Here is a 12,312-nt window from a genome sequence, read left to right as displayed (position 1 = left end):
TTTTCTGCATAATGATGATCAGAAACAAGTTTGCAAATTGTGTTTGCTATATTTAGAAACAGTGAGTTGGTTTAAATAAGATGTACAGCAAAATGGCCAAATCAGCCCCCCTCCCCAAATTAAATTTGTAAGAATTAGGAATGAGAGTAAGGGATAGCAAACAGCTATGAATCAAAGGACCAGAACTAAGTTGCAAAATTTGGGGGAAAATGTCTTATCCATAATTTATTAGTCATCCAGATCCAGAAAAGCAGGGTAATCAGCATGGAGTAAGCAGATGTAATATTTGCCATCTTAAAATTTTGCAGTCATTATCTGGTCATTTTCATAGATACGTTATTGCAAAACTGTCCTCTGTTTTTCACTGATCTTTGAAAAGTTCCCCAGAGAATTGTCTAGGCTGGATTTATGAAGCAGTATGTATCTTGGTTTTTGGTATCTCTTGTTCTTGTTGTTCTTTCCCAGGTTACACAGCTATATGATTATGTGTGCAAGTGGTTACTAAATTGAAAGAGATTGGGTGGGATCCAGTTTATTTAAATTAGTCTTGACATTGTTGTTTCCACTGATCTAGGCGAGTCTTCTCTAAATATGTCAAACTTTCCAGCCACTATTAATATCCTTCATTTCTGGTATCTTCTGTGCTAAATATTTTTCCTTACTGGATAGATTTCAGCATGTTTTTTTCCCCAGACATAAATCCTGTGATAATCAGCTGGGCTTACTCCAGAGAGGTAGTTTTATGTCCAGTTTTTAAACCACTCCAATCAGATGTGTGTGTGCATAAATACAGAAGTAAAATATATAGATACATTTTAAACAGTTCTGCTTGGAATGCTGTGAAGGCAGATCAAAAAGGATTTGTACAAGAAGAGGATAATAACAACAAATTTTGCTGTAGGCTAAATTAAGAAACCTTGGCCATTCTCCAGGTAATGCAGAGCACAATTCAGTAGTCTACTTGATGGTTATATGCCTGCTCATTTGTAGACTGGCAAAGATAGCCCACGCAAGAAAGATTAGAGAGATCTCAGCATGTAAATAATATTTAAAATCCCAGGATGAATAAGGATTTGCCAATACAACACCTTCTAAACTTTAAGGGGAAGAAATAGTGGTGAACTGATAACAAGCAAGAGAATTTTACTGCAGGGATGGAAAATGTGAGCACAGATGGGAGGTTTGAGCCAAGTCACATGATGCAAGTATAAATAGCTTGTTTTAGAACTGACATTCTTCTTGCACTGACTCAGCAGTGTGGCAATAATCCACACTAGCACAGCCCTCTGAAGACCAGGATGTATTGTGCCATCTACTGGTGCAAACTGCAAACTGCACTGGAAATAAAGCTTCAAGCTTACTATAATTCTTCATGATGAATCCTTTCCCATAGAATATTAAACACATGTATGTACTCAAGAGCAGTCCCACTTATTTTCTACGAAGTGTATTTAGAATTACAGAATTTCCTGATATGTTTAGGTTTTCCAATTGAAGCCAGGCAACCTGTATGCCTTTTTAAAGGTTGCTAAATGGGTAATGGTTTCTAATGTTATAAAGAACTTGAATTAGCTAGCTACACTTTTTCCCTGAAAATAAGACCACCCTGGATAATCAGCCCAGTTGGGCTTTTGAGCGCATGCACTAAATAAGCCTTCCCTGAAAATATTGCAACACAGCAGCAGCCATGAGGTGACCATGCTCGCAGCCTCTTGCACCTCAAAAATAATAAGACCTCCCCGAAAATAAGGTCAAATGTTTGTTTCAGGGGTCAAAAGAAAATAAGACTCTGTCTTATTTTCAGGAAAACATGGTAGTGCCTGTCTTTTGTTTTTAAAAAAGGATGGTTGTTTAGATTTGTGAGGGATTAACACATTATAACGCTGTTGCATAGGTCAATGCAAGTATATAAATATATTTTTAAAAGTACAGTCTTGGTAACAATTTTTGAGATCTCTAGGAGTCACACCCAAGTATTTCTGGAAGACATATGTACTCCAGGGTCTAAACCTGTGCATATCTATTGCAGAGACAATTAAATCTTATTGTATTTAGAAACTTAGGTGTAAATAATAAAGAGGAGAAATAAAATAAAACTTGGGCAAAAGAGGAATTGTGCCATGTTCTATTAGTTATGTTTGGATAGCCTATCCTGTTTCATAAAATAGTTCAGTTACCAAAAACTAGTACATTGTAATGAGCTTCCTAATCTTGGAAGAAACACATTAAAAACCAAGGCCCAAGTTGCTTTAATGGACATTGTTAAAAACACTATTGACCACAGATATAATACATTTAATATACTTTAGGAAACTAGGATTTTCTCCTGGTTTATTTTTTGGTTGAAAATGTTACCAAGATGGCTCCAGTAACTATAGGAAGCCTCCAGAACATTATAAAATGTAGCACAGGGATAATTGGTGGAATTCCTTCCACTCATCTCAGTTTGACTGGCTGGGGAATTCTGGGAGCTGAAGTCCACAGATCTTAAAGTTGCCAGGATTGGACACTGCTGATTTAAACTAGCTGGGTCCTTCTGTTTACCGAAGGGCACAATTAGATACTGTCTATTTTGAATATGCTAATTCAATTTAAAATAATTTCCCTGAAATTATTAATGAAGCTATTATTACACTTTATTCCAGGCAATGTTAATTTGTAGGAGCACTAAAATAGAACATGCATGAGCACCAATACTCAATGTAAATTAATAATTTTGTAGAATAAGATATATTAATTGAGCAATGTATAGAAGTATTGTTTTATTACACTTTTATTATATATATTTTAAAAGACTGCAGCCTTTTAGCGAATCTAACCTTCTTCTACAAAGTGCTTTGTTGTCTAATGAAGAGAGATAATTATAATACATATGTAATATAATTGTGACATTATTAAGGACAAAGATTTTAAACAGATGGATACATTTTAAAATAAACAAATAAGCAGTGCAAATGTTTTTTTTTTAATTTAAGATTCTCTCTGTGCCAATGTATCCTGCAGGTTTGAATTAAAACAAAGATGGTTTAGCGTGATGTCTGATTCAAACAAACAATAAGATAGCATCCTTAGATTATACAGGGTTTCATTGGCATTGTGGCTTCAGACGTTTCCCATACATTGTCCAAAAAGTGACAAAGAAATGCAAATCATCAGTTTTATGTTTCTCATTGTGTCTGGTTAAGCCTGCAAAACTGGATTTGGATCAAGGCTGTACCACCAATTATTAAATAGATTATATTATTTGGCAAAAATTGAGTCTTGGGTCGTCTTATTCCTAGGGCCCTGTTGTACTCCAAGCATCCCTGACAATTATTTGCCTTAGGCCACACCAGTTGACAGTTAGGGGTCATTTTGGGGTCAGGCATGCAATTTAGGCAAAAGAATTGGTAGTAAGATTCACAGGGACCCTTGGATCACAGTTCCAAGGATCTTTTTCTAATCAGACAAAAGCAAGAAAACAAAACAAAAAAAAATCCCCGTGCTTGAACCTTGAAGAGTTTTAAGTGAGAGGAAAACGATGCTTTAAATCAGGAATAGAAACCATTTTGGTTAATTTAAGGAAAACCTAGCAAAAGGTCTTAACTACCTAACGGTAAAGCTGAGCGATGGAAATAATATAATACGAAGCTTATGCGCCATCCTTCATATTTTAGAGGAAATCAATGATTCTCCAAATAGAATTCTTTTTTGTACCTTCAAGTTTATTCTTCTCAATAAAACAATTTTACAGTGAAAGTCTGCATTTAGTTAGTTAGTCGGTTTCTAAGGTCACCCAATCAAAAACAGCTCTGAGCAACCTTTAAAAATAACACCATGATCAGTAAGGTTTACTCGTACTGAGGATGAGTCAGTATATTTGGGGCTGACTTGTGAATATACAACTATGCTGTAAAACTCCTTCCTCAGTTCAACTTAAAAGTTACCTCGATCATCACGCATACAATTTTCTGGGATGTTGACATGTTATGGATAATTAATATGTTAATTACGTTTATTTCAAATGCAGTAGGAATTCTGTTTCTTTAAAATTCAAATGGTAATAGCTGATCTGTTAAACTAAGTTTAAGCCACTATACCAATGAAACCAGGGAAGTTTGCTGTCGGTGCTGCTACTGGCTCGCTTTGTGCGCGCTTCGCTGCACGCTTCACTGTGCGTGCATGCGCAGTTGACTAAATTATTCTGCGCATGCGCAAAACATGAAAAAAATATTCAAAAACCATGATGGCAATGGCAGTGGCGACTGGGGAACTCGTTCGGGAACGTGGCCAGCCTGGGTCGATGCCGGTTCTGCGAGCAAGGCCAAAATACCACTACCAGTTCACCTGAACCAGTGCAAACCAGTAGCAACCCACCTCTCAATGAAACCTTGTATAATCTAAGGATGGTATCTTGCTAAGTGCCTTGGTTTAATAGATAGCATTAATAGATTAATACTATTAATAGATCTATGATCTATTAAACCAGGCTGGATTAGCAGACTTCCAAGGTCCCTGCCAACCCTATTATTCTATGTTCTATGATCTGCTACCTAAAGTAATTTAAGTTAGCTTATACATCATAGGCCTTTAAAAACTTTGCCACTCTTGCAGCAAAGTACAGTGGGACTGAGATGGATACATTTCCAAGCCTGGAAAATGGATCGTCACTCTTCAGACTTCAAGAGTGGAAGAATCTTTTTCCTAATGAAAAAAAGAAAAGTAATCCAGTAGGAAAAAAAAAAGCTAGGAATGAAACATTTTCCTCAGATATGCTACTGATTTTATATAGAAGCAAAAAATATTGTGTTAGTGAGACTCATTGGAAAGTGTATTTCAAAGCAGTGGAAAAGACTAGAATTCACTTTCAGCTCATCTTCACATCCGGAGATGTCGCATTAATTATTTTTAAAGGGCATGTCTACATGATTCATAAATACTTGTAAATAAATCGCATAATAAAAAATAGCTTTGGTCCAAGCCTGTAGGAAAGTATCTTAAATCATATTTTTCTGCTTCAGTCTTAAAGTAGAATTTCCCCTCCTTTTCCAACAAAAAGTCTTTATTGGACTGGATGAAGATTTCTAGTCATATTGGGGCATTTCCAGATATTGTTCTCAAATGGCACACTTAATTGTACTTATATGTTGACTCAATCTCATTGTTTCATATTAAAATATGAAGAGAACAAATGACAAATTCAAGGACTTAATTCTTCAGAATGATGCTCCCCTATGTTTGAAGAAGAGACCCTCTTTGTTACTTTCAGAAACACTTGACCCTTTCTTTTTCTTTGATGAGTCGAAGCTGGGACATAGTGAGTGGAAAAGGGGGCTTGAGAAGGTGTCTGAGCTGGATGATTGAAGTAGCAACACATGGAGCCCTTGGCAAGCTTCAACTTGCATCAGGCTTCAGAAAGAGGGCCTCTTCTTTTGGTTTAGGGTTCAAACAAATCTCTACTCTGCTAATTAAATGTCCTACATGAAACTGCACTATACTTTTCACTCTTTCACGTTTCATTAACATTCATATGGAAAATATTTGTGAACAATTTGTTCCTGCCAAGGGAAGGTACAGTTTAACAGATTTCTCTCTATTTAGATGTGAAATCGAGGCCACCTTAGAAAGGCTGAAGAGATTGGAACGTGATCTGAGCTTTAAGGAACAGGAACTCAAGGAAAGGGAAAAACGCTTGAGAATGTGGGAGCAGAAGCTAACTGAACAATCCAACACACCGGTAAGTACTGTTGTACAGTATATAGTTTTTGTTTAAAAATGGAATCAGAAAATCCAACAAAACCTTGAATCTAAGAAATGTCTTAAGCTACACTTGCACTCATATGGTAGAACTATCACATTTTCCTGCTTTGAACTGTGTAAGTGATCATGTTTTGTTAGACATGCCTTTTAAAACTGATTTCATTTAAAACTGTTGGGAAGTATAGGTGAAAACTTTGAGAAATAAAGCAACCTTATTATAATGCTTTATTAAAGCCTAAGTAAATTATTCTTAAATTTGCATTGAAGATAAGGTATTATCCATCTAAATTAATTTGGCATATGATAAATTTCAATGCAATAATCTGGAGCTTATTCTCAGATAAGCCGATGTTGGATTGCAATCTAGAGTAAACACCATTATTCTCTGGGTCTTGTCTTACAGCTAGCCATATATATATTTTAGGGCTTCACAGAGATCCGTATTTAAAATTATATGGAACTATTCACAAAGAAATATAGGAAAGGGAAACATGAATGCTCTTCCAAAAATATTTTCCTTTTTGAATCTGTTGCTACACATGTTGATAGAATTTTAGCATATTTATTTATCTCTTGGCTAACCAACTGAAAAAAAAAAGACTTAAATGAATCATAGATAAAATCTACAAAACTCAAAGGGCTTAATGAAAGACGTACTAGGTCTTAAACCCAAAACATCAAAATACAATTGGAGCTCTTGCCAAAGTTAAAAAGCAGAAATCCCCTGCAATCCCATGGAAAGAAATAGCATGATTCTAGTCAGTTTCATCTACATTGATGCCTCTGTTATGGAGGCATATCAGATCTCTCAACCCTGTAGCTTAATTCTGAATCACTGTATTGTGAAACTGTCATAATATTAAGGTCAATTGGGATGTTTGTTTTTTTTAAAAAAAATAATACCGGTAGTTATTATACTCATGTCCCACTTTTCCTTCGAGAAGTACAGAGCATCTGATTGGGGGAGAATCTGGGATCTCCACGTAAGAAACTGAACAGACTGTGATATGCTTTGCTTTAACAATGTGTGCCTTCAGGCTGCTTCATGGATTGCATATTTTCAGAAGCAAATGGATATGTTTCAGGCATTGGATTCTATTACGGAAATGACAAATCTTGTTGCTGTAAGATATATTGAGATTAGAGCATGGCTGTATAATTAGTACAGCACAGGAAGGAGGTTCAGATTTTTCTTCCCATTAATATAATGCAATCCATAAAAGTAATGATTGTAGATGGAATCAGGTGGGAGAGGCATAGGAATTGCACTGGGAACCATTTGCATTCATGTCTAAATGACTGTTTTGCTGTATAAAGGGCAAAACATAAGTAACATTTTCTATCTAAATCTGAATCTTGCTTCCTAAAGGAGTCATCATCGCTTAATTTCTAATGCATTGAAATGATACATATATGCCCAAGTAATGGCTGCATAAAAACCAGTATATATAAAAGTAGCTTTCAAGCAGAACACGATCACTTTAACATCTTATGACAGCTGCTAGTAGCAAACAGCCAAGCTTCTATTTGCATTATTTAATTACTGTATGTTGCATTTTACTTCTGCCTAAACTGATGAGCTAATAGTCTTCATCCACGACTGCCTCTTGATCCAGCATTCATTTGCAGTGTTTATCAAACCTGCAGATGTTGCATAGTATTGTCCTTCTGTGCTCCCCTCTGCAGAGGGCATTGTACTTACCATTTAATCTAAGTTGGGATTTTGGCCTGTTCACTCTTCCTGCACCTTCTTTCTGAGGCACAGCTTAATGGCATCCGTATGAATGACACTGCATGTGTATTCCAGCTGTGAACATGGAGTAGCCTATAATGATGAAGCATGAGTGTTTCCTAGAAGCAAGGTGTTCTCTGTTCTCTCTAGGTAGCCCGTAGGCTTCCTTTAATGTCTGCAAAGATTGAGTAGCTAAGATATAGGCCATCACCTATGTGGTTCACAGCATGAAACATAGCCGTAATGAGCTGATCTTTTCCCTGAGTGAAGCTAAGGGATTTTTATCCTGCACTATTGCTTTTTGCTGCGACTTTTTACTGGCTGGCTTTGCTGAGGGAAAGTGTTGTGCTCAAGTCTATTGTGCTCAGCGTAAACTTCTTTTCTATAGGATATTAATACATCCCTTCTCTGGCAAGCAAATGCCGTTTCTTGAAAAGAGAAGGCTAAAATGATATTGAAAGTGAGGTACTTTTAAGCCCCGGGGACCTATAGCTGAAAGGGCTCCTGTCAGATTTTTGAATAATGAAGAGCCTTGCCGCTCCCTCGCTTCTTAAGAAATTAACTTCAGAATTCATCTACATATAAAAACAAATTGCAGATGTTTTGTGAGTCTTGTCAAGTAGTGGCCTGCATTTGAGAGAATGGAAGCAGGAGCAAATACATATCTGGATAAAAGAGGAAGAAAGAGCTGAACTGATATGCATATTTTTCTTCTTTTTCCGGAGAATTCAAGTCCCAGCGAATAAAGGCTCATGATTTGGTTCCATAAAGGACATTTGAAAAGGATATTATATTGCTGGCCCGTCTTTAAAATGCTTCTGTTGGTAAAAAAAAAAAAGAGTTGACCTGTGGAAGTCATTAGCATTTGTAAACCATCTCAAGCCTTTGGCCTCTTCAGAGGATTTGAAGGAGCAAAAATGAGATATTGGCCCCATAGTTACACCCAGAGGCGACAGATCCTGTAAAGGCTGCACCTTCCTAGATTGCAGGCAAAGGGCCATACGACTGGAAGCTCATCGTCACAGCTTTTAAAAATACATTTCTCACATGTAAAGTGGCATGACTAATAAAAGGCCAGCAGTAGGATTAGGTGCACCTTAGATTAGTACCCAATTAAGCACCCTGTCAATGAGATTTGCTCTCCCTTGATCCAGAAAAAGAGCTTGGCACAGCTAAAGATTGAAAGCTACAGGTTTGTGCGTTGTATAAACCAGAGCAAAATCATCTGTGGTCCAAGACGGATAACAAAAAAAAATAATCCGAACTCTGTTTTTCAGGTGAAAAACAAGAGAAGGGTGTTTATAAAAATAAAAAAAAATACAATGGGCCCCTATTGTTTGGGCTTGCTTCACGTCATTGATTTGAAATGATTTCTCCCGCAGGAATTTTATTTAAACCCCAATTGCTAGATAAATTAACCGAGAAAGACGTGGTGATAGTATGGCTTGTGATATTGCAGAGTTATTTCGAGGCATGCTCCAGCTTTATAGCAGAGAGTTATGCTACAAACAAGGTCAAAGCAGGCAAGAGGTTAGCTGCTTCAGTCTAGTTGATGTGCCCATTTTGTTATGTAGATAGCTGCTCGACTCTTTCTTCCCCCTTGCTAACTCCTGTCAAGAGGTGCCCTTTCAGAAGCTGCTATTTTCATCTCAAGACAAGCTTCAAGCGCAGCAGAGTGAAGGATTGCTGCCTTGATATACAAATAACAACTTGCAACAGGCAGGGCAAGGAAGTTCTCTTCTCTGCCCTCAATGGTCTTGAGGCAGCTCAGGGTTTATATAATCAAAATGCAATCCCACTGCACCATTTATTTATTTATTTAGCCTCCAAGGCAAAATTTTAATCTGGGGTTAGTTGCTTTTGAAAATTCACTTCAGATGGGTCATAGGTGAATAAATATTTAAGTACAGTTCCTTCAATGCTGAGTAGCTATGCTGGGCCCTGTCACTCCAAGAAATTAGGACAAAAGTAGGGAGTAGCTTAAAGGCAAGATTAAGATGCTTGCCTTTTTGCTCTTCTTTTTTTAAAGTAAACATTCTTTGTTCATGTCAAGGCTGCTGTTTCTAATAGTTCAGGTTCAACACGAGATGGTTAAAAACACACACAGGTAAAAAGGCAAGTTGTGACCTTGTTTTTCACTGTTCCAGTAAGAACAGGAATGATTTACAGTCCTTCAACAGGGACATCCTTTATTGCAAAACTGATTCAATCTTTTTAGGCCGGGAAGCTTAGTTCATTGTCAGTTTGGGGAAGAAATTCTCGTTTTTATTTATTTATTTATTTATTTAAAAAGAAAAGCTTAATTAATATGCAAGAATTAGCGTATAGAACTTATGTCAGGAATTGGAAGCAGATGGAGACACATGCTAAGCAGAGAGTTTTCAAGTTTAGGGACTAAGCAGCAGCTGCTCAGCACCTGCTCTGTCATTGTCAAACATCGTGGTGACATTGACATGGAATTGAAAGGAGGACAAATTGAGCAGTTTTGTGGATATATTATGGAAACTCATCCCTCTTAGTCCTGATTCACGCATCCAAATACTGGCTACTTGTAATGTAACTCAAGAGTGTTCAGTGTAGCAAGCCATCAGTATGAAGCAGCCTTATTATTTATTTGGGGTATTTTTTTTTTTAATGCACTGATGCAAATACATAGAGATCTTTCTTTTTTTCCCCACAATGTGCAATTTGGAGCGGTAGAGACAAGTGATAATAAACTTGAATGGAATAGGAAGGTGTTTCAAACAAATAGCCAGTTGCAGGGCTCAACCCACATCTGCTGCAGCCTGAGGCAATTTTCTGCTGCTCTTTGTAAAAATCAACTAGAATTAGGCTTCTAATCTTCATTCAAGAACATTTATACTAAAAGCACTACAGTAGGATTATTCTGGGTTTAGTGTGTTTAGCTTTCCGGGTGTCTTAAAGCTCCATAATATACTAAGCTGTTCATTTTCTGTATGGCGTGAACAAACCATAGTTTGCCCTCCACTGGGCTTTGCTTCTTGATCCCATCTTTTGGGGAACCACAGCAAAGCCCGTGTCAAACTTTCAATATGTGGTTGCAGGAGAATCAGATGGGCAACATCTATAGTAGGCTTTCCAGGTGATCTTGGCTGCTTTCGAGTCTCTAGATCAGTGGCCCCCAACCTTTTGGACACCAGGAACCAGTTCTGTGGAGAGAGGTTCTTTCGTGGACCGGGGTGGGTGTGGTTTCAAGTATTCCCTGCATCTCTTGGATGGGGCTTTGCTTATTTGCGTGGCCCGGTTTCCGGCATCCACTAGATGAACGACCCAGCATATGAACTTTGTCTCATTTCTTTTCTAAATAACTTCCACATTTTGAAATAGTTTATATACTTTTATTGGCTAGATGGGGATGTTGAAAAAATATCCCGAGAGAAGGCAATAGCAAGCATTTTTATATTTCCTTAGTAAACTACATGGATATGTCTGTAAAGCAGAGGTGGGGAACGTTGGCCCCTTTATGACTTGTGGACTTCAACCTCCAGAATTCCTGAGCCAATCATGTTGGCTCATGAATTCTGGGAGTTGAAGTCCACAAGTCATAAAAGGGCCATAGTTCCCCACCCCTGCCATAAAGGAATCAGGCATTGAGCTAAAGCTGAAGTAGATTATTATTTTATTTATCTAAAAGGATAAATGTGGCAAATGGCAAAGCCAAACATTTAAAGTACTCTTCCAATAGAGGCCTTTTATTCATTCAGAGGTATGTCCTGTTTGTATAGCTCACTTAACGTTTTCCTTATCTCACATAGGTTGGAACACACTTGCATTGATTCTCCACTTCACCCATTGTTTTGGGGGGGGGGGGGGGGTTGCAACCAATTAATAGGATACATAATACTGAGCCAGGGTGATTAACTATGGCTGGTGTTTTGATATTTGGGTCCTGTGATTCTACTCCAACTTCTTACAGCTCTGTCATGCTAGCCTTCAAAACCACGAAGGATATTTAACCATTGTTCTTGCCTGAGTTTGAACATGCATTTCTTTGTATGATTAGGCTGAGAAGAAATAAATTATATGAAGAAAGAAACAGCTCAGCCCAATCACTGGGAATCGCTGCAATTTTAAGCTTCACGTCAAATACATTATCAGGAACCTTAAAAAGCCAGAAAGCTCTATCAGAATGGCCATGTAATATCTGCCCTATTAGTTATTGCAAAAACACAGCTGGTGGGTGCAGTATCCGTGCATTAATGCAGAGGGGTTTTTTCCACTCTCCCCCCACCCCAGGAACTAGGTTGTCAAGGGGACAACCAAAAAGTCTCGTTCAAACAGGAACTATTTCTTTGTATAGACAAAAGAAATGTCCAGAAATTGCCAATGAAGTGGAAAGGAATAAAATATGACATAATACTTTTTTTTTACCCCCACAAATGCCTCTGCTTGGTTAGATTACAACTTGTCCATTTTCCTTTATGCATACCCATATTGTATACGTATAGTATAGCATAGCATAGCATAGCATAGCATAGCATAGCGTATACTGTAGACCTCTGTTTGCATAGATAGAAAGTCTCCCACTCTCCTTATCTCCAGGCAGATCCCCAAAACTCTTGAACAAGCAAGCATAAGAAGGTAGCAGAGAATAAGAATATAAAATCATTCCCTGACAGAAAAGGGTCCACCAGCAAAAGGGGTTTATTGAATGCCATCTCCTTTGAGAGTATGAAGCTTTTGTGAGTTCCTTAGGATTCTCTCAGTATAAGTATTTATCTTGTCTTCTGGAATCTTTTCATGTGGTGTAGCCTGTGTGTGGGGACGGATTTATGTCATACAGCTGCTAATGTACAGACTGCTTTATTTAAAAAAAAAAT

The 12,312-nt window shown here is 37.5% G+C and overlaps 1 protein-coding gene across 2 annotated transcripts in view; it reads left to right on the top strand.

Moving 5' to 3' along the window:
* LOC116508186 (mitogen-activated protein kinase kinase kinase 20-like) overlaps window positions 1–12,312 on the top strand; it is a 121,937-nt gene that overhangs the window by 67,912 nt on the left and 41,713 nt on the right. For both annotated transcript variants that reach the window (XM_032216711.1, XM_032216721.1), the window contains exon 11: window positions 5,581–5,716. In XM_032216711.1, the coding sequence (XP_032072602.1) occupies window positions 5,581–5,716 (136 nt within the window). The remainder of the gene's footprint in view (window positions 1–5,580; window positions 5,717–12,312) is intronic.

The sequence above is a fragment of the Thamnophis elegans genome, chromosome 1 (genome assembly GCF_009769535.1).
Source record: "Thamnophis elegans isolate rThaEle1 chromosome 1, rThaEle1.pri, whole genome shotgun sequence".
Classification (NCBI taxonomy): domain Eukaryota; kingdom Metazoa; phylum Chordata; class Lepidosauria; order Squamata; family Colubridae; genus Thamnophis; species Thamnophis elegans.
The sequence above is the reverse complement of the archived record's forward strand: the minus strand, read 5'-3'. Positions and strand labels throughout refer to the sequence as shown.